Source organism: Pseudonaja textilis, chromosome 10, assembly GCF_049901715.1.
Source record: "Pseudonaja textilis isolate UNSWEBS1 chromosome 10, rPseTex1.2, whole genome shotgun sequence".
Classification (NCBI taxonomy): domain Eukaryota; kingdom Metazoa; phylum Chordata; class Lepidosauria; order Squamata; family Elapidae; genus Pseudonaja; species Pseudonaja textilis.
In genome coordinates this window covers 21,876,605-21,903,079 of record NC_141999.1, presented here as the reverse complement: position 1 = coordinate 21,903,079, position 26,475 = coordinate 21,876,605, and the positions used below count along the sequence as shown (strand labels likewise).

General features: G+C 45.2%; 2 protein-coding genes across 2 annotated transcripts; one reads left to right on the top strand and one right to left on the bottom strand.

Annotated features, from left to right (window-relative positions):
- Nucleotides 1–2,896: 2,896 nt before the first annotated feature.
- Nucleotides 2,897–24,865, bottom strand: LOC148124973 (uncharacterized). The gene is made up of 4 exons (XM_087940145.1): nt 24,632–24,865; nt 5,950–6,336; nt 4,341–4,473; nt 2,897–3,210 (listed from the first exon to the last, which is right to left on the bottom strand). The coding sequence occupies exons 1-4, from the start codon at nt 24,717–24,719 to the stop codon at nt 3,207–3,209; spliced, it is 612 nt and encodes a 203-aa protein (XP_087796271.1). The 5' UTR covers nt 24,720–24,865; the 3' UTR covers nt 2,897–3,206.
- Nucleotides 15,125–20,409, top strand: LOC113445969 (cell adhesion molecule CEACAM6-like). The gene is made up of 4 exons (XM_026715376.2): nt 15,125–15,204; nt 17,175–17,546; nt 18,230–18,511; nt 20,168–20,409. The coding sequence occupies exons 1-4, from the start codon at nt 15,153–15,155 to the stop codon at nt 20,407–20,409; spliced, it is 948 nt and encodes a 315-aa protein (XP_026571161.2). The 5' UTR covers nt 15,125–15,152.
- Nucleotides 24,866–26,475: the final 1,610 nt, after the last annotated feature.

Below are 26,475 nucleotides of genomic sequence, written 5' to 3'. Positions count from 1 at the left end.
TTCTCTTTTGTACCACGCACAGGAAATGGTGTCATTCTTGTTTTCTTCTGGGAAAAGGGTAACTTCTCCTCCTAATTTAGGGTTTGGGGGCTCCATGTGGATCATAATGGTTATATCGCTGCCAATTTGTGCGAACACCAAAGATGACGTTAAGATACGAACTGCGGGGAGAAAAATGGACACGTCTAAGCAAAAAGGCCAAAGAGAATAGTAAGGAGGCAATGCCAGTTTTTGCTGCCAAGAAAGTCCAAAGATGATTTTTAACCTTTGGCCCTGAGGGAGTTGTGTACTCCTTTTATAAGGATCAGACTTATCAACAGATATTTAACATCGCAAATTAAAACAAACATGTCAAAATGTGACATGACTGGCTTATTTCCAGGTAGCACGAGATAAGGCGTGCTAGCTCCACAATGCCCTCTTAGTTTGTTTATTGGTTCATTGATATATTGATGTGCCATGTATTCATTTATAACACTTATATGCCGCCCCCCTCAGTGATAAGGAAAAAGATATAGAAACAATTACAATTATAGTGCTGTGTAAAAACTAGAACCAAGGGGACAGATGGCAGAGGGATGATGTCTTCTTTGGATCACGGCATCAGTGACTATGTGCAGAGCCTCCAGAAGATCCAGATAAGGACACAACTGGCGCACCACACAAACTTGCGCAAAGGCCCTCCTAGCCACAACTTCCAGAGGAGTTGCGAGTCTAGCAGAATGCTCCAGCTGCTCACCACGTCTGTCTGGGGGTAATGCAAGCTCCTTCAGAACTAAAGATGATAAACAACCAGGCCTGATGCTCTCCAAATGTTTTAGTTCAGAAGTCTCCAAACTTTTAAGACGTGTTGTGCTGCCCTGCTCACACATACACACAGGTAACTGTGGTTTACTGCAGTGGTCACCAACTGGTGGGCCAGGGACCACTGGTGGTCTGTGAGAAAATTTTGGTGGCCCACAGAGAAATGTCCCCCCCAAAGCAATTAATCCAGGCTGCGCAGGAACACAAGGCTGCACCACCCACGTGTCCCGACCACCTGCTGGCCCCCCGCCCTTCGGCCAAGTGCAAACCTTACCTTGAATAGAGCCACATGAGCTGGAAGTGGAATGTAAGACCAACGGCGAGGCAGGGAAATCCACCCTGGGGTGGCTGCTGACATTGGTGGGAAAGTCGGTCCCATATTCCACAGCTGCAGTAGTCACAGGACTGGCCCTTTGGTCACCCCGGAGCAGCTGCTCCTCCACCCGGGTGCACCGGCCTGCCATGGACTGGAAGCGCTGCTCCGGGATGACCAAAGGGCCAGTCCTGTGACTACTACTGGACTACTGCCAATGTCAACAAGCCATCCCGGGGCGGATTTCCCACCCCTGGAAATTTTGGACCACCAAAATTTTCTCACAGACCACCAGTGGTCCCCAGCCCACCGGTTGGCGACCACTGGTCTATTTAAAGGCAAGGCTGGGAATTGGAAGTCTACAAGTCGCCCCCGTTGAGAGATTCCTGTTTTAGATGAACCCCGCTATCTTCAGCCAACATGGCCTTCCAAAGATGGCGGAGACCAGATCGAGAAAGGTGCATCAAGGATCAGGAAGGGAAATGTCTTCTCCTGCACCGCACGTCTTCACCATCACCGTACCCTAATTTCAACCAATCAGAAGTGCCCATCTCTTACCTATTAAAACCAGTACCAGGCAGCCCCAGCTGCTTAGTGGTACCTCCATGATGGCCTCCTGGAGATGGAAATGACTTGGACATGCTGGGATCTTATTTTCAAACCCAGCTAGGAGCATCAAGCTTTCTTCCACTCTCTCCCAGCAAAGTTGGGGTCTTTTAGCTGGACAACCCCACCCCACCCACTCAGCCACCCCGAGTCTCTTGAAGCTTCTCAGTTATCTTCCCATTCCTCTCCACTCCTATTATGATTCCCCAAGTCAGATGGACAAAGGTCATAATGCTAAGTGGCGCGGTGACTTTGGGCCAATCCCCAGGAGACTGTGAGTTCTAGTCCCGCCTTAAGAATGGGAGCCAGCTGGGTGACTATGAGCCAATCCCCAGGAGACTGGGAGTTCTAGTCCCGCCTTAAGAATGGGAGCCAGCTGGGTGACTATGAGCCAATCACCAGGAGACTGGGAGTTCTAGTCCCGCCTTAAGAATGGGAGCCAGCTGGGTGACTATGAGCCAATCCCCAGGAGACTGGGAGTTCTAGTCCCGCCTTAAGAATGGGAGCCAGCTGGGTGACTATGAGCCAATCCCCAGGAGACTGGGAGTTCTAGTCCCGCCTTAAGAATGGGAGCCAGCTGGGTGACTATGAGCCAATCCCCAGGAGACTGGGAGTTCTAGTCCCGCCTTAGGCATGAAAGTAATTGGTTGACTTTAAGCCAGCCATTCCCTCTCAGCCCAACCCACCTCACAGGGTTGTTTTATGAAGAAAATAGGAGGGAGAAGATGTATTGGATATGTTCACCACTATCTTGAGTTTTTTGTCAGAATAATAAAGGCACTACAAAGAAAGAAATACAATATTGGAAACTGCTCTAGACTTAGAGATAGAATAGCAGAGTTGGAAGGGACTTTGGGGGGTCATCTAGTCCAACCCACTGCTCGAGCAGGTGAGCCTATTCCAAATATTAGCCTCTACCTAGGATCGAACTCACAGCCCAGAAACTGAGCAGCGAAGAAGTAAACAATGTGTTTCGACTGGTTATTTTGGCCCTTATTAATCTCCTAGTCCTACAGGAATATGTGAGCCCTTCTCTCACTCCTCCAATGACAGGATGACTCATGACCTCTAAAAAAGTATTCGTCGTAAAATATATCAGCATGACCCTTTCTAATATTATAGAAAGCATTTGGAATATGGAGAGAGAGAGAGAGAGAGAGGGAGGGAGGGAGGAGGAGGAGAGAGGGAGAGAGAGAGAGAGAGAGAGAGAGAGAGAGAGAGAGAGAGAGAGAGAGAGAGAGAGAGAGAGAACCAGAAGGATGTTTTTTTTTTAATTCATCAACAGGTATGAATAATGTTTTGGCCCTGGGGTCCAGATGTCGATAAAGGCAGCTGTTTAAGAAGCCATTAATGTGTGCCTGTTGGTTTCATGGTAATTCCCAAGTAGGTGGGATTCGTTTTCTTCAGGATAGTGAGAGTGGGCGCATCCATGGTTGTGCTCCAAACTTCAGCGGCACTGGCATTGGAGGTCAAGGTGCTTCTTCTACCTGAAAGAGAGCCAATCTAGCATCAGAAGGTAGTAATCCGGAGTGGAAGCACCCACAATCTACTATCTACTATCTTATCTTTGAGATTCTGCATGACGTCTATGTCTAAGCCAGAATTGACCTTGCTAGCACTGATGATGTTACCTAGTTGGGTCATGAAATGTCTGTAAGAAAACAACCTCAGAGAGGATCAAGGACCCCTCAGTCTCCTCTCCTCCTCCTCTCCTCCTCCTCCTCCTCCTCCTCCTCCTCCTCCTCCTCCTCCTCTCCTCCTCCTCCTCCTCCTCCTCTCCACAAACTCACCTTTCTTCTTGCACTGATGCTGTTACTTGGTTGGGTCATGAAATGTCTATAGAACACAACCAAACTCACAGAGGGTCAAGGACCCCACAGTCCTCCCCCTCCCTCCCCCTGTTCTCCTTTCCCCCTCCCCCTCCTTCTTCTCCTCTCCACAAACCCCCACTTCTTCTTGCACCTATTTAGCTGGTCATGAAATATCTGTAGAAAACAACCAAGCTCAGAGAGGCTCAAGGACCCCACAGTCCTCCTTCTCCTTCTTTCCACAAAGCCTCACTCCTTCCAGTATTGATGCTGTTGCTTAGTTGGGTCATGAAATGTCTATAAGAAAACAACCAAGCTCAGAGATCACCAAGGACCCCACAGTCTTACTCCTCCTCCTCCTCTTCCTCTTCCTCCCCCTCTTCCTCCCCCTCATGCACTTCCTCCTCTTCTCCATAAATCCCACTCTCTTCTAGCACTGATGATGTTACTTAGATGGGTCTTGAAATGTCTTTAAGAAAACAACCAAGCTCAGAGAGCACCAAAAACTGCTCAGTTCAAGCCTGAGCTACAAATATTCTTTTCTATTGTTATCTAGCTTTCTGCTTGGGGAACCGGATTTGGCTGGCTGGGGAATTCTGGGAGTTGAAGTCCACAAGTTTTAAAGTTGCCCTGTTTGGGGGACCCCTGATCTAGAACTTTTCCAATAATTGTCTATTTCTTTGTTTTTCTATTGACTCAGTCGTCCGCAAATTTGGGTTGGGTTTTTGTTTTCGTTCACGCCGTCCGAACGAATGTTTGGACCATGGGTTCCTTGAGAAAATGCCTTTGAAATAAACAATAGCTCTTACCTTTTACTGCTGTCTTTCCATACTTGGTAAGAGATCAGGCCTACCACAAGTGCTGTTCCAAACAGACACCCCACAAAAATGACAGCAATCGATCCAGGCGATAAACCTTTCCGCTTCTCCACTTCATTGTTTCCTGAAGATACAGATAAAGATTAACAGACTTGGAAGGGACCTTGTAGTCATCTAGTCCAACCGCCTGCCCAAGCAGGAGACCCTAACACCATTTCTGGCAGAGGGCAGTCCAATCTCTTCTTGAAGGTCTCAAGTGACGGCACTCCCACAACTTCTGAAGGGAAATTCTGTTCCATCGGTTGATCGTTCTCCCTGTCAGAAAATTTCTTCTTATTTCCAGGTTGAATCTCTCCTTGTTCAGTTTCCATCTATTATTCCTTGTCTGGCCTTTGGGTGCTTTGGAAAATAGCTTGACCCGCTTCCTCCTCTCTGGGGCAGCCCCTCAAATATTGGAAGGCTGCTCTCCTGTCTCCCCTGGTCCTTCTCTTCACTAGACTAGCCAAGCCCAGGTCCTGCAACCATTCATCATATGTTTTTAGTCTCCAGTCCCCTAATCATCCTGGTTGCTCTTCTCTTCACTTTTTCTAGAGTTGAGAGTTCTTTTTTAACAGCATGGTGACCAAAACTGGATGCAGTACACTAGGTGTGGTCTTACTAAGGCTTTATTGAGTGATATTAGTACCTCATTTGATCTTGATTGTATCCCTCTGTTAATGCAACTTAGGATTGCATTGGCTTTTTTGGCTGCTGCTGCACACGGCTGGCTCATATTTACCATAGTTGGTTGTCCACTAAGACACCAAGATCCCTCTCTCACAGTTACTGCTATTAAGCAGTCTGGCTTCACCCAGTCTATATGTGTACTTTTTGTTTTTCTTGCCTAAGTATAGGAAATTGATCGGAAATTTGGTGGCTCAATTGTGGCTGTAGGTCAAGGACTATTTTATGAGTTTTTATTATCTGATGTTTCTCAGCCGCCCAGAGTCACCTCTAGGCAAGATGGATAGCAGGAATAATCTAATAAATCTATCCACATTTCCTCGAAAATAAGACCCTGTCATATAATTTTTTTGCCACCAAAAAAGGCACCAGGTCTTATTTTGGGGGGGGGGATGTCATCCACTGAGTCACCTCACTTGCATGCATTGTTCCCGGCCTCCTTTTCGCTGTCAGAGGCTTTCGAGAACTGCTTCTGTGGCTGCCAAGGCTTTCCTGAAGGCCTCTGCAGCCGGTAACAGAGCTCTGGATCGATCCAGAGCTTTCTTACCAGCTATAGAGGCCTTTAGGAAAGCATTGCCAGCCTTGCCAGGTGAAGAAGAAATGGGCCAGCAAGGCAGGTGTCGGGGTGTGCGAGGCCTGGTTACAACTGACCAAAGGTAAGTTGTAGGGCAGCTCCACACACAACCCATCCCCACCTTAGCTTAATTTTTAACCTGTGCACTCTGGAGTGGGCGGGATCTTAATTAGGGCTTATTTTTGGGGTAGGGCTTATATTGGGTGCACGTGTCAAAATCAAGCTAGGACTTACTTTCAGCATAGGTCATATTTTCAGGGAAACAAGGTATAAATATAACCAATGGAAAAAAAAAATGTTTACCTTTTATGACCAGTAAGTATATCTTCCCAACTGCTGTGCTATTGCTTGCATTCCTCTGTAGTACATATATGTCCATATCTGACTTGCTAATGTTTTTGATACTCAGGGAACAGTCCTTGCCTGGTGTGTGCCTTGTGTTGTAACCAGCTTTTTTATGGAGCTGAGGAGCTGGGCTTACTTCATAAATCAAGATGTCTTTGTAAGTAACCTCTTCCCCTCTGCCCCATGCACAGGAAATGATGTTTTCCGGGGTGTCCTTGGGCCTGAGAACGACAGTAACACCCACAACTGGAAATTCAGGTTCTATGGTGATTTCAACGGTAACATTTTCCGTAATGTTTGGAACTGCTTGAATGAGCACCAGGTAGTAGGAACTCAGGATGCAGGCTGGAAGGGAAAAAAAAGGCAGGGGAAGAGAATTCAGAGGAAGGAGGTCAGGGGGAAAGAAGGATTCAAATAAAGGATTTAAAATAAAATAAAATAAAAGATCCCAGAGCAGCGGGGAACAACCAGAGACCTGGAAAAGAGCTGGTGTGGTTCCCATCTTCAAAAAAGGGAAGGAAAAAAGGAAGGGATCCAGGAAACTATAGACTTATATCAGCCTGACATCAATACCTGGGAAGTTCCTGTAAGAGATAATCAAGCAACGGATCGAGGGTTGGGCTCCAAACATTTTAGCAATGGGTTCTCTGCCCGGTTGCTTGAATGGGCGTGGCTTTGGTGTGGGTGTGGCCTAGACAGCCTCCTGCACCAGGGTGGACAGGTGTTTTTGCCCTCCCTGGGCTCCGGAGGCTTTCCTCGAGCCTCCGGGAGAATGAAAACGGCCTCCCCGGACTCCGGAGGCTCTTTGGAAGCTGGAAATGGGCCCATTTCCGGCCTTCCTGAACTTCTGGGAAGCCCATTTTCCACCCTCCCTGATCCTCTGCATGCACCCTGCACTTACCTGCATCCAAAATGGGCCACGTGGGGAGCCCAGGGAGGCGCGAGGTGGGGTGGGCGGGGCCAGCCAGGAATGGGATTTGGAGGTTCTCCAAACTGCACAGAATCTTAGCTAGGGGCTCTCCCGAACTCCGGTGAACCCCCTGCAGCCCCACCCCTGAACGGATCTATGAACATCAAGCTATAACCCGAAGCTAACATGGATTCCTTCCAATTCTGTTGTCCTGTTATAAATAGAATCATAAGCCTGGACCTTGGAGGTCTTCTAGTCCAACCCCCAATGGAGATTTTACAGTAACCTTCCCCTGCCATGTCCACCAAGCCACACCCCCCAAGCCATGCCATACTCACCAAGCCACGCCCACAGAACAGGTAGTATAATTTTTTTGAATCCTATCACTGATTGGATCTCTCCTTGATTAGTTTCCATCCCTTGTTTTTGTCCTGACTTCAGGTGCTTTGGAGAAGAAGTCAATAGCGGTGGCAAGAACAATAACACTTACTTATATTCTGTTTCAATAGTGCTTTTACAGCCCTTCTCTAAGCGGTTTACAGAGTCAGCCTCTGGCCCCCAATAATCTGGGTCCTCATTTTACTGACCTCAGAAGGATGGAAGGCTGAGTCAACCTTGAGCTGGTCTGGATCAAACTTCTGGCAGATGGCAGAATTAGCCTGCAATACTGCATTCTAAGCACTGCTCCACTATGGCTTCCTCCCTTCCTTCTCCCTTCCATTCCTTCATTCTCACCTTCCTTCCTTCCTTCCTTCCTTCCTTCCTTCCTTCCTTCCTTCCTTTCTTCCTTCCTCTCTCCCTCCCTCCCTTCCCAAGCAATAGCACTTAGATTTATATATGCTTTCCAGTACTTTCCAGCCCTCTCTAAGCGGTTTACAGAGTCAGCCTCTGGCCCCCAAATAATCTGGGTCCTCATTTTACTGACCTCAGAAGGATGGAAGACTGAGTCAACCTTGAGCTGGTCTGGATCGAGCTTCTGGCAGTCGTCAGAGTTAGCCTGCAATACTGCATTCTAAGCACTGCTCCACTATGGCTTCCTCCCTTCCTTCTCACTTCCATTCCTTCATTCTGACATTCCTTCCTTCCTTCCTTCCTTCCTTCCTTCCTTCCTTCCTTCCTTCCTTCCTTCCTTCCTTCCTTCCTTCCTTCCTTCCTCTCTCCCTCCCTCCCTTCCCAAGCAATAGCACTTAGATTTATATATGCTTTACAGTACTTTCCAGCCCTCTCTAAGCGGTTTACAGAGTCAGCCTCTGGCCCCCAATAATCTGGGTCCTCATTTTACTGACCTCAGAAGGATGGAAGGCTGAGTCAACCTTGAGCTGGTCTGGATTGAACTTCTGGCAGTCGTCAGAGTTAGCCTGCAATACTGCATTCTAACCACTATGCCAACTATTGACTTTTTCCTCAACTATTGGAAGTCTGCTACCATGTCCTTTCTAATCTTTCTCTTCATTCGATTAGACATACCTGGTTCCCTCAATCGTTCATCATATGGCTTAGCTTTTATGCTCCTTATCATCTTCATTGCTCTTCTCTGCAGTCTTTCTAGAGCCTCAACATCTGTTTTTGCACCGTGGTGACCAGAATTGGATTCAGTATTCCAAGGGTGGTCTCACCAATCCGGTATAAAGTGGTACTATTATTTCCTGTGATCCTGAAACTATCCCTTTTGTGATGCAACCAAGGAGTGCAGAAAAGAGCAACACAGATATTTTGAGGATTGGAAGATAAAACATATGAAGAGCAGTTGCAGGAACTGGGGATGTCTCGTTTAAGGAAAAGAAGGACTGGGGTGACACGATAGCAGTGTTCCAATATCTGAGTGTCTGCCATAAGGAAGTGAGGCTCAAGCTATTCTCAGAAGCACCTGAAGGCAGGACGAGAAGCAACGGATGGAAATTAAGCAAGGAGAGAAGCAACCTAGAATTAAATAGGGATTTCCTGACAGTTAGAACAATTAACCAGGGGGACCTCTTGCCTCCAGAAGTTGTGGAGGCTCCATCACTGGAGGTTTTTAAGAAGAGATTGGACAACCCCTTGTCTGAAATGGTATAGGGTTTCCTACTTGAGCAAGCGATTAGGCTAAGAAGAGTTGGACTCCTTTCCATCTCTTATTCTGCATTAGCCTTTTTGGCAGCTGCAGCAAGGCACACCATGCGCACACTCCATGTACATGGAACACACCGCGTGAGCACAAGGAGAAGACACGAAAATGGTACAACAAGGTCCCAAATCCAATAGATTTATGAAACTTACATGGTTAGATTTAGGGTTAAAAAATAAACAGACAACTAAGAAAATAACAATAGCGGCTTATATACCACTTTTACAATGCTTTATAAGCCCTCTCTAAGCGATTGACAGAGTCAGCCTATGGCCCCCAACAATGGAGGTCCTCCTTTGATCCACCACAGAAGGATGGAAGGCTGAGTCAACCTGAAGCCTGATGAGATATGAACTGCCAAATTGTAGGCAGCCGGCAGTCAGCAGAAGTAGCCTGCAGTACCGCACTCTAACCACTGCACCACCACAGCTCCTAAATGCCCTTTCAGAATGAACGGAGAGATGAAAGCTCTTTGGAGCAACAAAACGCACTATGTATCCTTACCCTGGCATTTGCACCCCTCCCATCCAGAAGAATAGTGTGGCTTTCAACCAATATGTACTGCCCACCTATGATGGAATTCATGGCTGTTCTTCCAATGCAGTCTTGGTGCCCAAGCAGAACGTTACATCTTCAGTTTGAGCCAACCACAGCCCACTTTCCCAAGGTCTCCTGTCCCCAGCATCAGGCACCTTGTTGTCACCTCTCTTCCCACCAACTTCATTGCACTACGATCTCCCAGGTAACTGATTAGGTCATAAAGCCAAAGGATGAACCAAGAGGAGAAGGGAAATTTGACTCATTTGGACATGGATTCTTCTCAGACAGGTGAACTTCACATGAATGCAGCATCCAAAGCGGCCTACGAAGGCTTTTATTAAAAAAATATCAGGAAGGGTATAAGGAGTTAGATGAATCACGAAGAGTTAAAAGATAGGAATCTTGCCTATTCAAGTCTTACCTTCATCTGTAGATGATTTTTTTGGGGGGGAAATGGATGACCTTTTCCCTCAGCCCAGTCTACCTTGAAGGTTTGTCGCTGTAAGAATAAAATAGCAGGAGACATTTTGTCTATATTCCACCAAGAGAAAATTTGGGCTCAGCATCTCACAAGGCAGATTAAATCAATAAAATGAGCTTCTAGAGAAAAATTGGGCTGAGCATCTCTCAAGGCAAATTAAACAAAATACACCTGACTATGAGTGTAGGCATCCATCAGTCTTTTTATTCCGTCATCGGGAAAGAGAGGTGATAGCAGAAAGAACAGAAGAAAAGACAGAATGGACAAACTTTCAGCCAACAAAGCGAGAAGTTGGGAAGATGATAAAAATAATAATGACCGATGAAACAAACTGAGAGAAAAGCATTTTAAGAGATTTAAAAATGGAATTGGATAATCTGGAAGATACTTTTGAAAGAGAGATAGGGGCTTGGGTGGATATTTTGGAGACCTAGCAGCTTAGGAGGATAGAGATAGGAGAAATATACAATCTGAATAGTGAAGAAACTGATGATAGAGATAAGGATCCAAGTGAGGATAGTATGGGAGGCAAGCCAAAAAACAAATAAGAATTGAAGTATTAGAACAGATAAGATATGATGGATAGAAAGGAAATTTCACACACACACACACACACACACACACACACACACACACATACACTTTTTTTCTAATATAATGATGGCCTGATTAGAAATTTGAAAAGAGGTACAAACAAGAACGTACACCTTTATATGAAGCAATAGTTAGATGGAAAGATCGGAGGTTGAAACGGTATTATTATATAATTTTTTAATAATAGAATATAAGTAATAATTTGATGGGAAAGATTAGAGAGTGACAGATGATATTACCATGTATGCTTATAACATCATTGGCATTAAAATGGAGTATTGAAAAATTGAATAACCATAATAAGTTTGATTTTTTTTCCCTCCTACTGGGCTTTCAAATCTGACTCTGTGCAACATGCTGTCCAAATGTCCTTGATTACACTTGCCTGATGTTTCTCCAACCTTAAATCTTGAGAATAATTGTGGAATAAGTTATTCGTTTTATTGATTTCAATGCACTCGGAACCTGTCTCTCAAATCGCCCCATCTGTCAGATACCAGAAGGTGGCAGCATCGTCCCAGAAGAAACAACCTTATCTCTACAGAATCTCTGCTAAAATGACATTAACATCTAAGATTCTACCTTCAACTGATACACAAGAGAAAGGAATATATTGTCCTCCATTTTAAGCAATAAAACTCCTCATTTGACAGTCTGCGGAGACTCTCCATCATCCAGGTCATGGTGCTTTTTCTAAATGTCTTTCAGGTTTTTTTTTTCCCTTCAGTTTTTCAAAATTGAAGAAGCAAAACCACATTGCCAAGAAAAAAACAAGAAAGTCCAGTTGCTTTTTGGCAAAAGCACCTTTGAGATGTTTTTTTGGTTGACACCTTCCGTTCCCCCTCATTCATTTAGGGGAAAAAACCTAATTATCATTCCTAAAAGAAAACCCGAATCCTCTATCTTATAATATTTATTGCTCAAGACAGTTATAATTTTCAGTTTTCTTTTCTCCAGTTTGAAGTCCTTCCGATGTACAACATAACTGGTGGTGTATAACAATTACATTTCCTTCCCCCACATTCATTGTATAACATATTGATAAAATAACATGATGCTCCACAAATACCAGTTGGTCTATTTTAAGAATAAATACAGCACAATGGTGCCAGTAGTTTGTTAAATTAAGGTTCCCCCCAAAGCCTCAATTTAAAAAGTGATTTGAAAATCAAGGATCTTGCTAAAATTAACCAGAATAACAACAGTGAAAAAAAATTATCTAAAATGGTGTCATAATAGAAGGGCAGCCACTAGAAATATCACAATATCCCACTCCCCAAATGCGTAATAATCCCTCATCTCCCCCTAATAAATTGTCTCTAATCTGTACAAAACTCTGATTTCCCCCTTACAAAAAAGAAGGAAAGAGCGGGAATAAACAAGGTCGAAGAACATCTGAAGAGAGTTATTCTTTCAGAACAAAGATGAATTTTTTCCAAGTTCTTCAAGATAACACAAAGCAGCCCCAAAGTAAAACCACAGGGAATATATGATTTGATTACAATGTCATTATAGCTACTCTTTGATTTAAGACTGTAATGAGAGCCAGAAATCCAGCCAAATCTTTTGAAATCTGTGACTGAAAAAAAAAAAATCAGAATATTTCCTTCATCCAACAATCGGTCATCACACCTCCATCTTCGAAAAAGGAACGACACAGTCACATTTATTTGTAGGTCTTGGAATGAGACCAAGAGGCACCAAGTAGTTCTTGAGTTGTGATCGTAATGGAGCCAGCCCACTATGGTCATAAGTCATGACGATCATAAATTAGATCAAGCACATGACCAGCCCAATTTTACGAGCATTCCTGAGGTGGTGTTTAAGCAAACGCCTCCATTGTTAAGTAAATCAGTGGAAACTATTCCGTAAGTCACTAAATTAGTAAAGAGTCCTTCGAGTCAGTCCTGATTTTTAGTTGACATCCCCGGACACATATAGCACCCTATTTAGAAGAAAGTTCCCCTTGTCTTCTTAGCCGTATCATGAGGCTAAATTACTATAGGTAGTCTTTGACTTAAGGCTACAATCGGGCCTAGAATTTCTGTTGCTGAACGAGATGGTTGCTAATGGAACCGCGCCTGATTTTACGACCCTTTTGGCCACAGATCTGAAGCAAATCTGAAGCAAATCGCAGCAGTTATTAATTGAACCATGAGGTTGTTAAACGAATTTCGCTTCCCCCCAATGATTATGCTTGTCAACGCCGGCTAGGAAGGTCACAAATGATAATTTATATGACATTTCAATCGTCATAAATACACACCCAAGCACCCACATTTTGGTCACAAAACCAGCGAGGATTCTATGGCAATTATAGAGGAGCCGCTATGGTGCAGTGGTTCGAGTGCAGTACTGCAAGCTACTTCTGCTGACTGCCGGCTGCCTACAATTTGGCAGTTCAAATCCCACCAGGCTCAAGGTTGACTCAGCTTTCCGTCCTTCCGAGGTGGGTAAAACGAGGACCCCAATTGCTGGGGGTAATAGGCTGACTCTGTAAACCGCCTAGAGAGGGCTTTAAAGCACTGTGAAGTGGTATATGAGTCTATGTGCTATTGCTATTATAAGCATGTGAGTCACTTTTTATCGGTGCCATTGTAATGTATGATCACTAAACGAATTGTTGTAAATTGAGGACTTCCTGCAATAGAAAAATTCTCTGGAAGAGCAAATAGGGTTACTTTATTATGTTTCCCAGGCGTATCATTGCTTTTGTTTTGGGATCCCTTCAAAGCCTGCATGAGAAAAAAAAATTATCCTGTTAATTGTTGGTGCTTGTTAAGGCTAAACTAAATTCCTTGGGGTTAATTAACAAACAAATTGAACCCTTAATGGTGTTGCCACATGAATCCTTCTGCTGGTTCAATTAAATACATTATGGAGAGAGGAACAAGATGGCGGGGGTTTTTTTTGGAACCTCAGCTGTTCAGGAAATAGCTTTGGGAGTCATTGTCCTTTCTTGCTTTTATTGCTGTGAGAACATTTCTTCTCTTTTGTTCCCGAGCATTGGGTGCAACCGAACGCCCATCACACCTGCCATGAACTAATGCCAAGTACACAAAGGTCATCCTGAGGAAGGTTTCCAACACAGCAGCACTCATGGATCATTGGAGCAAGGGTGTCCATAGGGAGGAAGATACCCCCAAAATAAATAATCCACATAGTGAAAGTCCCAAAGGTGCCTTTTTCAAGAGGCAACTGGACTTTCTGGTTTTGTTTTGTTTTTTTCCTTGAAGACGTTTCGCTTCTCATCCAAGAAGCCTTTTCGGTTCTGAGTGAATGAATGATAGAGGATGGAAGGACTGCGAGGAAGATAAATCCTTCTCTTCTCCGCCATTCAGTCAGAACCGAAGAAGCTTCTTGGATGAGAAGCGAAACGTCTTCAAGGAAAAACAAAGAAAGTCCAGTTGCCTCTTGAAAAAGCACCTTTGGGACAACTGTGACCTGGATGATGGCTATCTCTTACATCTGGGATAGGATAGGATAGGATAGGATAGGATAGGAGGATAGGATAGGATAGGATAGGATAGGATAGGATAGATAGATAGAATAGAATAGTAGGAATAGAAAATATGGAGTGAATGAGTAGAATGTATAGAATAGAAGTAGAATAGAAACAGAACAGAGAACAGAACAGAACAGAACAGAACAGAACAGAATAGAATAGAATAGAATAGAATAGAATAGAATAGAATAGAAAATATGGAATGGAATGGGATAGGATAGGATAGGATAGGATAGGATAGGATAGGATAGGATAGGATAGAATAATAGCATAATAATAGTATAAGCGCACCAGTGTGCCTACCGTCCCTGTCCTACTGTTCCCATTTATCCATTTATTCATATTCATTTATTATGTATATACTTACTCCTGTTTATACTTATATTTTTATATGTTATGTTCATACTTTTTTTCTCATACATGCTTGACAAACAAATAGAATAGAACAGAATAGAATAGAATAGAATAGAATAGAATAGAATAGAATAGAACTGGAAGGGACCTTGGAGGTCTTCTAGTCCAGCCCCCTGGCCAAGCAGGAGAACCTATACTTTCTCAGACAAGTGACTGTCCAGCCTGTTCTTAAAAACCTCCAGTGATGGAGCACCCACAATTTCTGGTGGCAGGCTGTTCCACTGGTTAATTGCCTTCACTGCTAGGAAGTCTCCATCACGTCTCTGCCCTGATGGTTGCAAGCAAATGCAAAGGTATTCTGAGTTTGTTCCCAGGGCCATACCTGGAGTGTTTGGTTCCAGGTGTGCACTTGTCTTCCTCATTCCATTCTCCCCCTACTTTTGTCTCCGTTTTTACTAATCCTGACATCCATCTTTGCAAGAATGACGCCAGAGAAAGGGAGGTGGCTTGCTTGGAGAAAGTCTAAAACGTGTGGCTCGGAGGTGGGAGCAAATACCCTCTTCCACTTGATGGGAGAGTTGGTCGGTCAACCTTGGTAGCTCTGGTGGCCGAGAACGGCTTCTGAAATCCTTCCTGCGGGTTGGGTGCTGGCCTCTAGAAGAAGTCAACCTACATGATGGAGAAAGGACCTTTCACTCTTGGTTGGAAGTTGCCATACGTAGCGGGTAAGTCATAAAGGAGGGAGAAGTTTGTTGAGGCTCCACTGAGATCATGAGATCTATGGCTAGACACCACAGATGGCAGGATATGGTAGCGATATGACCATTGACTTAGATGGGAAGGGCATGTCGGAATACCGCATCCAGTTTTGGTCACCACGATATTAAAAAAAAACAAGATGTTGAGACTCTAGAAAGACTGCAGAGAAGAGCCACAAAGATCATTAGGGGACTGGAGGCTAAAACATACGAAGAACGGTTGCTGGAATTGAGTATGTCTAGTTTGGTGAAAAGAAGGACTAGGGGTGACATGATAGAAGTTTTCCAATATCTCAGGAGCTTCCACAAAGAAAAGGGGGTCAACCTATTCTCCACAGCACCTGAAGGCAGGACAAGAAGCAACGGGTGGAAACTAATCAAGGTTTTCTGGTTTTCTACTGTTTGATGACCATGAATGCTGATTGACATCCTATGTATGTGTCATGCCCCTGGTGGAGACTGACTCTGAGGGAGAGGAGGAACAGCTGACAGGGAGGGGAAGTGTGGCTCCGGAGGTGGTGGAGGAGGCTGGGGAAGGGCAGAGGCCGGCTGGGCAGTCAGAGGAGGACCCAGGCCCATCCCCTCTCCATCCTAGGGCACGCAGGGTGGAGAGGATAAGGGACAGACATGGTCTAGGGGGGAGGAGAGGGCCTTGATCCTCTTCATGGGCTGCAGCTGTGACAACTGGATAGGAGGATGGACATGCATACAGGTGAGTGCTGGAAACAAAGCATAGAAATATCTCTAGTCTGTCGCTCATCTCTGAGTTTGACGTCCTTCCCAGTGTGTGTTCCGATATCTGTGGACATCCTCCAGCCTTTATCTTTCCTGGTTTGTGTTGTTTTTTTTTATTCTTTATAATTTAAATGGCATTTCCTCCTTCTTGTAACTGTTAGTGTGGGAGGTTTTTTTGAATCCAGTCAAGGATATTTGGAGCTTGGAAGCAAAGTGAAGGAATAAAAGGGGCTTCACCTGTTTTTTTGTGACTGTGTGACTCTGGGTCATCACAGTATTTTTGCTGTCCTCTTTGGCTCTCCTCACCAAGAAAGCTTCCCATCTCTCATCGAAGCTTGACAGGCTACATGGAAAATTGAGTTCAAATAGAATAGAATAATCGTAGGTTTGGAAGGGACCTTGGAGGTCCTCTAGACCAACCCCCCGTTCGAGCAGGAGACCATATGAATTCCCCACTTAACAGCTGTGTTCCTAACTTCATAACGGCAGGGATTCACGTAACCAGTGTGGCAAGAAAGGTCGTAAAACAGGGGCAAAACTCACTTAACAACTCTCTCACTTAGCAACAGAAATTTTGAGCTCAATTATGGTCATAAGTCGAGGATTACCTGTATAGTCACTGGGCTCAAGGTTGACTGAGCCTTCCATCCTTCTGAGGTGGGTAAAATGAGGACCCAGATTGTTGGGGGCAAAGAGGCTGACTCTGTAAACTGCTTAGACAGGGCTGTAAAGCAATGCGAAGCGGTATATACGTCTAAGGGCTATTGGTGTTGCTAACTGTGCCGACTGTCAACAGATGGCTGGCTGGGGAATTCTGGGAGTTGGTCCACCAGGCTTAAAGTTGCCAAGGTTGGAGACTCCTGGCTTAGAGAGGGCTGCAAAGTGGTATCTGTCTAAGTGCTATTGCTCCTCCTTCCTTCCTTCCTTCCTTCCTTCCTTCCTTCCTTCCTTCCTTCCTTCCTTCCTTCCTTCCCTCCCTCCCTCCCTCCCTCCCTCCCTCCCTTCCATGGTGAACAATGATTAGAATGCAGCATTGCAGGCTAACTCTGCCCACTGTCAGCAGTTCGATCCTGACCGGCTGAAGGTCGACTCAGCCTTCCGTCCTTGGGTCAGACCAGTTCTGTATATGTTTGGTCAATGCATCTTGGATAGAATGACTATTTTGATTGACCGTTTCTCTCTTTTTTTTCTTCATGTTTCAGTTTTCATCCTCAGCTCTCATGTCCTGTCAACCCAAGCCCAGGTAGTCAAATACCACCTCCCTGTTTTCATGGACCGCTCAAATGCCATAGAAGGGCAGGGAATCAACTTAACCGTCGGTGCTGCCCCGACTTCCTTCTTCATTTGCAATTGGTATCGAGGGAGCGATAGTCAAGAAAAGTTGATCGTCACCGTCTACCTGCCTCCGTTAAGCGGATACGTCTTCGGACCTGCCTACACCAGGCGAGAAACTCCAGGCCCGAATTGCTCTCTCCAGATTGAAAATCTAAATCAGGATGACTCCGGAACCTACACAGTGACCAAGGATGGACCCTCTGTCCATGGAAGAGGAAACCTCAGTGTGGAGGTCCTAGGTATTAACTTTCCCTTCCCTTCCCTTCCCCTTCAGGTGGCTTTGAATGGCTCCCTCTGTAAACCTCTTGCACATTTGTCCGCCAGTAAAAATGCGCTTACAGAATAACAGAGTTGGAAGGGACCTTGTAGGTCATCTAGTCCAACCCCCTCGCTTGTCAACATCTGGTGAAGAATGAAAAGTTGACAGCTCCCTTCAAATCCCAAACATCAAGTAATACCCGATAATGTACTTATTGGTGTCCCATTTTTATTGTATTTACAAACAACTCAAGGTGGCGAACATATCCAATACCCCTTCCTCCTCCTTTTTCACCTGTAACCATAGCCCTGTGAGGTGGGTTGGGCTGAGAGAGAGAGACAGAGAGAGAGGCAGAGAGTGAGAGAAAGAGAGAGACAGAGAGAGACAGAGAGACAGAGAGAGAAAGTGAGAGAGAGAGACAGAGAGAGAGAAAGAGAGAGAGAGAGAGAGAGAGAGAGAGAGAGAGAGAGAGAGAGAGAGAGAGAGAGAGAGAGAGAGAGAGAGAGACCTGGAAACAATCAATGAAAAGATTTATGAAATGCAGTTTCGGTTTGCAAGCTGCTTTACTGCTCCCTCCTCCCTTTCTGTTGGCAATTCTAAAAAGACCAGAGAAATATTTTATGAGTTAACACACAGTGGTGACTTTTTTTTTGTCTCTTTCAGCTTCAGGCTTACTCCCCAAGCCAAACATGTCCATTGTCCAGCTCTTCCGAGAGAATATGGATTTGGTTCATCTCAAGTGTGACACAACCGTGAAATTTGCAAATATCAGCTGGCTGCAGAATGGGAAGCCCCTCCGTTCATGCTCTAGGATCCAGCTGTCCAATAATAAGCAGACCCTCACCATACAGCCCGTTCTCCGTCGTGATGCCGGCGCATATCAGTGTCATATTTCCAACCTCTTCTCTGCTCGAAGGAGTGACACCACCATCATTTCTGTGATCTGTGAGTATCCACTTCCTGGAACGGTCAACTTTTTTCTTCCTGATTATCTGCCATAGGTTGCACATCGGTAAGTGCAAGAGGGAGCAATTGACATCCTTCAATCTCAAGAGACTTCAATGTAGTGCCATGAAACCGGTAGCTGCCACTTCCCTTGTTGTTTCAACGCTGTATGCAAACCTGGGGTGTCCTCTCCAGAACACAAGGCCTGGGTAATTTAATATAGCAGCAGATTTCCCCCTCGCCATGTCGTTGAAATAGTCTAATGGAATGGCAGTGCCGATAGGATTAGTGCCATCTGCGTCGCAGGAGTTACCAGAACGTGATTGTACACAGTCGCAAACTGCTTCCGGGACGCCAGCTCTGGATTTTGCCTTGAGGTTGACTCCTGAAAGCCTCTTCCAAGAATAGATATAGCCACAAGGCAGTGGAGGTTTCAAATCAGAGTCTCCTTTCTCCTAGAAGACGGTTCTACCGTTTTATCTGCCATTGGGGCGTACAGCCCTCTTCCGCCTTCACAACTGTTGACAGTTTTCTCCTGTAACCCTGGAAAGGGGTTCTTATGAGGTGCTAACAGCCGGGCCAGCTGGACCAAGGTTTTTTAAGGGGGTGTTACTCTTCCAGCACTCGGCTCCATTTGCCATGTGCGAGAGGGAGGGTAGCAATAGAAATAACATTTAGATTTATTTACCGCTTCACGGTGCATTACAGCCCCCTCTAAACGGTTTACGGAGTCAGCACCTCGCCCCCAACAATCTGGGTCCTCAGAATACAGATTAACAGAGTTGGAAGAGACCCTGGAGGTCCAATCTGCCGCTCCAGCGGAGAACTCTTCATAGGGCCGTGGTGGCGCATGGCTTAGAATGCAGTATTGCAGGCTAACTCTGCCCACTGTCAGCAGTTCGATCCTGACCGGTGGAAGGTTGACTCAGCCTTCCATCCTTCCGAGGTTGGTAAAACGAAAACCCAGATTGCTGGCGGCAAAAGGCTTGACATTTGTAAACTGCTCAGAGAGTATAGTATGTATAAGTCTAAGTGCTATTGCTATACCATTTCAAATGATTATCCAGTCTCTTCTTAAAAACCTCCAGTGTTGGAGTAGCCACAATTTCTGGAGACAAGTCGTTCCACTGATTAATTGTTCTCCCTGTCGGGAAATTTCTCCTTAGTTCTAAGTTGCTTCTCTCCTGGATTCGTTTCCATCCATTGCTTCTTGTCTTGCTTTCTGGTGCTTTGGAAAATAGGTTGACTCACTATTTTTTGTGGCAGCCCCTCAAATATTGGAACACTGCTATCATGTCCCCCTTGTCCTTTTTTTCATTAAACTAGACATACCCAATTCCTGCAAGCATTCTTCATACGGTTTGGTTGGGCAGGGGGGTTGGACTAGATGACCTACAAGGTCCCTTCCAACTCTGTTAATCTATATGTTTTAGCCTCCAGGCCCATAATCATCTATTTTTAAAAATCATCTCTACATATTTTTTTTTAAAAAAGATGGCAACCAAAACTTAATGCAATTTTGGTTGCCATATTATCAAATATTATTTTTTAAAAAATTACCTAGGAGAATTTCTAAGGTTCTAAAGGGGAGAAAATGGGATGATGATGACCAACTACTACAAGCCCCTCAACCTCTCCATAAATTATGTTCTACAGATGGTCCGGACCCCCCTGTGATCAAGATGTCTGCCATGTTTCTCACCCAACCGTCCAACGGTAGACTCAACTGCAAAGCCAGCTCGTTTCCTGAAGCCGAGTATTGTTGGTTCCACAACGGGAAGGAATTCAGCAAGAGCCCTGAAATTCTTCTCAAGGACATTCAGTCAGGGACTTATACTTGCCAGGCGACCAATCCTTTCACTCAGCGGAAGGAAAACACCACTTTGGAGATTGAATAGCAGCTGCATAGCCGCTATCAGAACCTGAGGTTGCTATTTAGAAACCACGTTTCTGTGGCCAATGACTTATCTGTGGTCACCTCAAATTGAATTGTTTGCTTTGAGGTGCTCAGGGTGCTCTGAGCTGGGTGGTTTTCCTGCAGAAGTTTCATGACCCTACTGGTTAACATCATCGGTGCTAGAGGGAGTAGGGTTTGCTCTCTGTTTATAAACCCTACTCTCTTCTAGCGCTGGTGATGTTATATCGCTGGGTAATGGAACGTCTGCAAGAAAACAACCAAGTTCAGACAGTACCGAGAAACTCACAATCCTCCCACCTTCTCCTCCTCTTCCTCCTCCCCTCCTCCTCCTCCTCCTCCTCCACCACAAACTCCACTCCCTTCTAGCACTGATGCCAGAGGTGGGTATTCAGCAGGTTCTGACCAGTTCTGGAGAACCGGTAGTGGAAATTTTGAGTAGTTTGGAGAACTGGCAAATACCACCTCTGACTGGCCCCGCCAACCCCATCTATTCTCTGCCAGCTGATTGGCTGGGTCTTCTTTGGTTGCCCTGCACAGGAGAAAGGAACTGGAAAGCAAGTTAGCGGGGCGGGGAGGAAAAGGGATTTTGTAGTAACCTTCCACTCCTATGCCCACCAAGCCACGCCCACCAAGCCACACACCACACCCACCAAGCCATGCCTACAGAACACCACGCCCACCAAGCCACGCCCACAACTGATTGGCTGGGTCTCCTTTGGTTGCCCTGCACAGGAGAACAGAGCTGGAAAGCAGGTTAGTGGGATGAGGAGGGAATGGAGATTTTACAATATCTTTCCCCTGCCCCGCCCACCAAGCCACGCCACGCCCACAGAACAGGTAGTTAAAAAGCAAATCTGAATCCCACCACTGACTGATGCTGTTACTTGGTTAGGTCATGAAATGTCTGCAAGAAAACGACCAAGCTCAGGAAGCGCCGAGGTCCCCACAGTTCAACCCTGATCTACAAATCCTCTCTTCAATTGCTATTCCTTATTTGAACGCTCTAATTATCTGTTGGACCTGCATGTGTCATTTCTGATGATCAAATAATATTTCTGATTCATTCTACGTACCATCTCAAGCTTTTCTCTCGAGTAAGGCACAATGATTACAATGGGGTGAATAAATGACAAATAATACTTTCTCTCTAAAATTTAAGAGCCGATGCTTTTTGCTGCGCACAACACCCAACCCTGAAGAACCCTATCAGAGAGCAGCGGGTATCAAAATGCTTCTCCACTTTTCAGACTTAAACTTCTCTTTAATCCACATTTCCTCTGAGCTAATAGTTTATTCGTGTCCCTTCTGAAGACCAGCACACTTCAAATCAAGTTAACGGTTTCATCTCCTCGCTCGTCAGTCCTATCTAGAGTAAAAACCAGTGGTGGGATTCAACCAGTTTGCACCACTTTGGCCGAACCGGTTGTTAAATTGCTGGCTGCCCCTGCCCCCTCCCCCTCCTCGCCCCTCCCTGGGGTCCTCCCGCGCCCATTTTTGCTCCCAGGAGGCTGCAGGGAGGCTTACTAGGCCCAAAACTGGGCGCATTAGGGCAGAGAACCGGTTGTTGAATTATTTGAATTCCACCACTGGTAAAAAAAACCCAGTAGAAGTAAATAAACGACCTTTCAGACATGGTTATTCATAACTAGTTGTGAGTGAAGTGAAACAAAACAGAAACTTATCACATCAGTCTGCGCTCTAAGAGGTTAAGCGACCTATCCAGGCTCAAACATATATTTGTATATGAAGAACAGATTCAGACTATTGTTCTTACAGAGTCAGATATTCTCCTGTGATTTGATGCTCCACACAGGAATAACTGCCTTTAATCTGATCAATGATGGAGATGCAGTTTTGTTCAGGCACCAGTCTAGAAACCAGGAGACTGTGAATTCTAGTTCCACCTTAGGTGTGAAAGCCGGCTGGGTGACTTTGGGCCAATCACTAGGAGACGGTGAGTTCTAATTCTGCCTTAGGCATGAAAGCTGGCTGGGTAACTATGGGCCAATCACCAGGAGACGGTGAGTTCTAGTTCCATCTTAGGCATGAAAGCTGGCTGGATGACTATGGGCCAATCACCAGGAGACAGTGAGTTCTAGTTCCATCTTAGGCATGAAAGCTGGCTGGGTGACTATGGGCCAATCACCAGGAGACGGTGAGTTCTAGTTCCATCTTAGGCATGAAAGCTGGCTGGGTGACTATGGGCCAATCACAAGGAGACAGTGAGTTCTAGTTCCATCTTAGGCATGAAAGCTGGCTGGGTGACTATGGGCCAATCACCAGGAGACGGTGAGTTCTAGTTCCATCTTAGGCATGAAAGCTGGCTGGATGACTATGGGCCAATCACCAGGAGACAGTGAGTTCTAGTTCCATCTTAGGCATGAAAGCTGGCTGGGTGACTATGGGCCAATCACCAGGAGACGGTGAGTTCTAGTTCCATCTTAGGCATGAAAGCTGGCTGGATGACTATGGGCCAATCACCAGGAGACAGTGAGTTCTAGTTCCATCTTAGGCATGAAAGCTGGCTGGGTAACTATGGGCCAATCACCAGGAGACGGTGAGTTCTAGTTCCATCTTAGGCATGAAAGCTGGCTGGGTGACTATGGGCCAATCACCAGGAGATGGTGAGTTCTAGTTCTGCCTTAGGCATGAAAGCTGGCTGGGTAACTATGGGCCAATCACCAGGAGACGGTGAGTTCTAGTTCCATCTTAGGCATGAAAGCTGGCTGGGTGACTTTGGGCCAATCACCAGGAGATGGTGAGTTCTAGTTCTGCCTTAGGCATGAAAGCTGGCTGGGTAACTATGGGCCAATCACCAGGAGACGGTGAGTTCTAGTTCCATCTTAGGCATGAAAGCTGGCTGGATGACTATGGGCCAATCACCAGGAGACAGTGAGTTCTAGTTCCATCTTAGGCATGAAAGCTGGCTGGGTGACTATGGGCCAATCACCAGGAGACGGTGAGTTCTAGTTCCATCTTAGGCATGAAAGCTGGCTGGATGACTATGGGCCAATCACCAGGAGACAGTGAGTTCTAGTTCCATCTTAGGCATGAAAGCTGGCTGGGTGACTATGGGCCAATCACCAGGAGACGGTGAGTTCTAGTTCCATCTTAGGCATGAAAGCTGGCTGGATGACTATGGGCCAATCACCAGGAGACAGTGAGTTCTAGTTCCATCTTAGGCATGAAAGCTGGCTGGGTGACTATGGGCCAATCACCAGAAGGCGGTGAGTTCTAGTTCCATCTTAGGCATGAAAGCTGGCTGGATGACTATGGGCCAATCACCAGGAGACAGTGAGTTCTAGTTCCATCTTAGGCATGAAAGCTGGCTGGGTGACTATGGGCCAATCACCAGGAGACGGTGAGTTCTAGTTCCATCTTAGGCATGAAAGCTGGCTGGATGACTATGGGCCAATCACCAGGAGACAGTGAGTTCTAGTTCCATCTTAGGCATGAAAGCTGGCTGGATGACTATGGGCCAATCACCAGGAGACAGTGAGTTCTAGTTCCATCTTAGGCATGAAAGCTGGCTGGGTGACTATGGGCCAATCACCAGGAGATGGTGAGTTCTAGTTCTGCCTTAGGCATGAAAGCTGGCTGGGTAACTATGGGCCAATCACCAGGAGACGGTGAGTTCTAGTTCCATCTTAGGCATGAAAGCTGGCTGGGTGACTATGGGCCAATCACCAGGAGACGGTGAATTCTAGTTCCATCTTAGGCATGAAAGCTGGCTGGGTGACTATGGGCCAATCACCAGGAGACAGTGAGTTCTAGTTCCATCTTAGGCATGAAAGCTGGCTGGGTGACTATGGGCGATCACCAGGAGACGGTGAGTTCTAGTTCCATCTTAGGCATGAAAGCTGGCTGGTGACTATGGGCGATCACCAGGAGACGGTGAGTTCTAGTTCCATGTTAGGCATGAAAGCTGGCTGGGTGACTATGGGCCGATCACCAGGAGACGGTGAGTTCTAGTTCCATCTTAGGCATGAAAGCTGGCTGGGTGACTATGGGCCAATCACCAGGAGACAGTGAATTCTAGTTCTGCCTTAGGCGTGAAAGCTGGCTGGGTGACTTCGAACCAAACACTCTCTCTCAACCCGCAATATCACACTTGGTCAACAGGCCAATTCCTCTCGAAAGCAATGGATCAAAACTCAGTTGGTCTAAAAACGTTGAAAAAAGTGACCATTTCGCACACTTACCTGTCCAGATCTGAATGACTAATACGGAGGATGCCCCAAAGGAATCTGAGAAGAATGGGTCAAAGAGAGCTGGTGAGCCTCGCCCCATCCTTGTCTCACCTTGGTCCTCAGCTGTCCACAAGGCAAACAACTTGGTCAGCAATGTGGAATGCCAGAAACCGATCCATTTTTAGGTGTCTGAGGTTCACCACCCTGGCAATAAAAACAATAAAAGCCGTCACTTTTTATGACTACAGTGAGATGTTCCCAAATTTGAGACAATGGAGGTTTCCCATGATGCCATTTCCCCCTTTTTTTTACTTCCTTCAACATCTCGTTCCTTGGGCAACTGTTTTATTTTTTTTGGCTTAACGTACGCCATTTTTTTCTTTTTTTTATTTCCTTCAACATCTCATTGTCTCATTTTATTTTTCTAGCTTAAAGTACACCTTTTCCCTCCCTCTCTTTTTTTTTTTTTTTACTTCCTTCAACATCTCATTCCCTGGGCAAATATTTTAGTTTTCTGGCTTAAAGTACACCTTTCCCCATTCCCTTTAAAAAAAAAATTCCTTCAACATCTCATTCCCTGGGCAACTGTTTTATTTTTTTTGGCTTAATGTACGCCATTTTTTTCTTTTTTTTATTTCCTTCAACATCTCATTGTCTGGGCAAATATTTTATTTTTCTAGCTTAAAGTACACCTTTTCCCTCTCTTTTTTTTTTACTTCCTTCAACATCTCATTGCCTGGGCAAATATTTTACTTTTCTGGCTTAAAGTACACCTTTTTTAAAATAAAATAAAATAAAATATTAACAGACGGACTAAGGGAAACGGAAGCAAAAGAAAGTTCTAAAAGTGTAGAGGGCAAAATGGAGAAGAGAAAGAGAAAATAGAAAGAAAGAAAAAAACAGCTTATATTAGGGAGTACTTTTTTTTCACGATGTTTACTAAAGCACCTTCGTAAAATGGTTTATAGTGCATGGTTCTGGGAAGATGGCAATGAACTCTGCATGTGTGTGTGTGTGTGTGTGAAAGGGCTCTTCCACACCCTTGCCATGAGGAAGGTATTAAGAATTGGACTGGCTCAAAATGACATTAGCTGGCTTCTGGTCTTTTTAGTTTCTAGCCAGCTGGCTTTAACCACTACCCAAAACTGACTCTCATTTTCTGGCTTAAAGCATGCTTTCTTTTTCTTTTTTACTTCCTTCAATATCTCATTCCCTGGGCAAATATTTTATTTTTCTGGATTAAAGTACGCCTTTTTTAAAAAATTAAAAGTGTTAATGGATGGACTAAGGGAAACAGAATGAAAAGAAAATTCCAAAAGTGCTTGAATAACAAATTTTCTATAGTTTCCACTAATGCTATAATATTCCCCTTTTATTTATTACTACTATTCCCCTTCAGTTTAATGACCGTTCAAATTTATAAGAGCACTGAAAACAGAGAATTAGGTCCAGGCCTCCTCGTACATACGACCATCACAGCATTCCCCACAATCATGGGATCAAAATTTAGGTGATTTACAACTAGCATGTATTTATAACAGCATCCTGGGGTCCCACAGTCACCACTTGCGATCTTCCTAGCAGAGTTTCTAGCAAATAAAGCCAATGGGGAAAACTGGGTTCACTTAATGACCCTGTGACTCACTTAACAACTGCAGTGGTTCGCTTAATACCAGTAGCAAAAAGGTCTTAAAACCAGGCACGAATCATTTAATACCTGTCTTGTTTAGCAAAGGAAATTCTTCAGAAGTTTTGTCTGAAGTGGTGTAGGGTTTCCTGCTTGAGCAAAGGGTTGGACTAGAAGACCTCCAAGGTCCCTTCTAACTCTGTTGTTCTATTCTAACTCTGTTCTGTTC

Excerpts from the sequence above, each read along its gene's own strand:
- LOC148124973 (XM_087940145.1), bottom strand. The coding sequence starts at position 24,719 with ATGGGGCGAGGCTCACCAGCTCTCTTTGACCCATTCTTCTCAGATTCC. Across the intron at positions 6,337-24,631 it reads AGTCATTCAGATCTGGACAG|CCTGCATCCTGAGTTCCTAC; the intron begins GTAAGTGTGCGA and ends TTTCCCTTCCAG. Across the intron at positions 4,474-5,949 it reads ATACTTACTGGTCATAAAAG|GAAACAATGAAGTGGAGAAG; the intron begins GTAAACATTTTT and ends CTGTATCTTCAG.
- LOC113445969 (XM_026715376.2), top strand. The coding sequence starts at position 15,153 with ATGATGGAGAAAGGACCTTTCACTCTTGGTTGGAAGTTGCCATACGTA. Across the intron at positions 15,205-17,174 it reads GAAGTTGCCATACGTAGCGG|TTTTCATCCTCAGCTCTCAT; the intron begins GTAAGTCATAAA and ends TTCATGTTTCAG. Across the intron at positions 17,547-18,229 it reads CCTCAGTGTGGAGGTCCTAG|CTTCAGGCTTACTCCCCAAG; the intron begins GTATTAACTTTC and ends TGTCTCTTTCAG.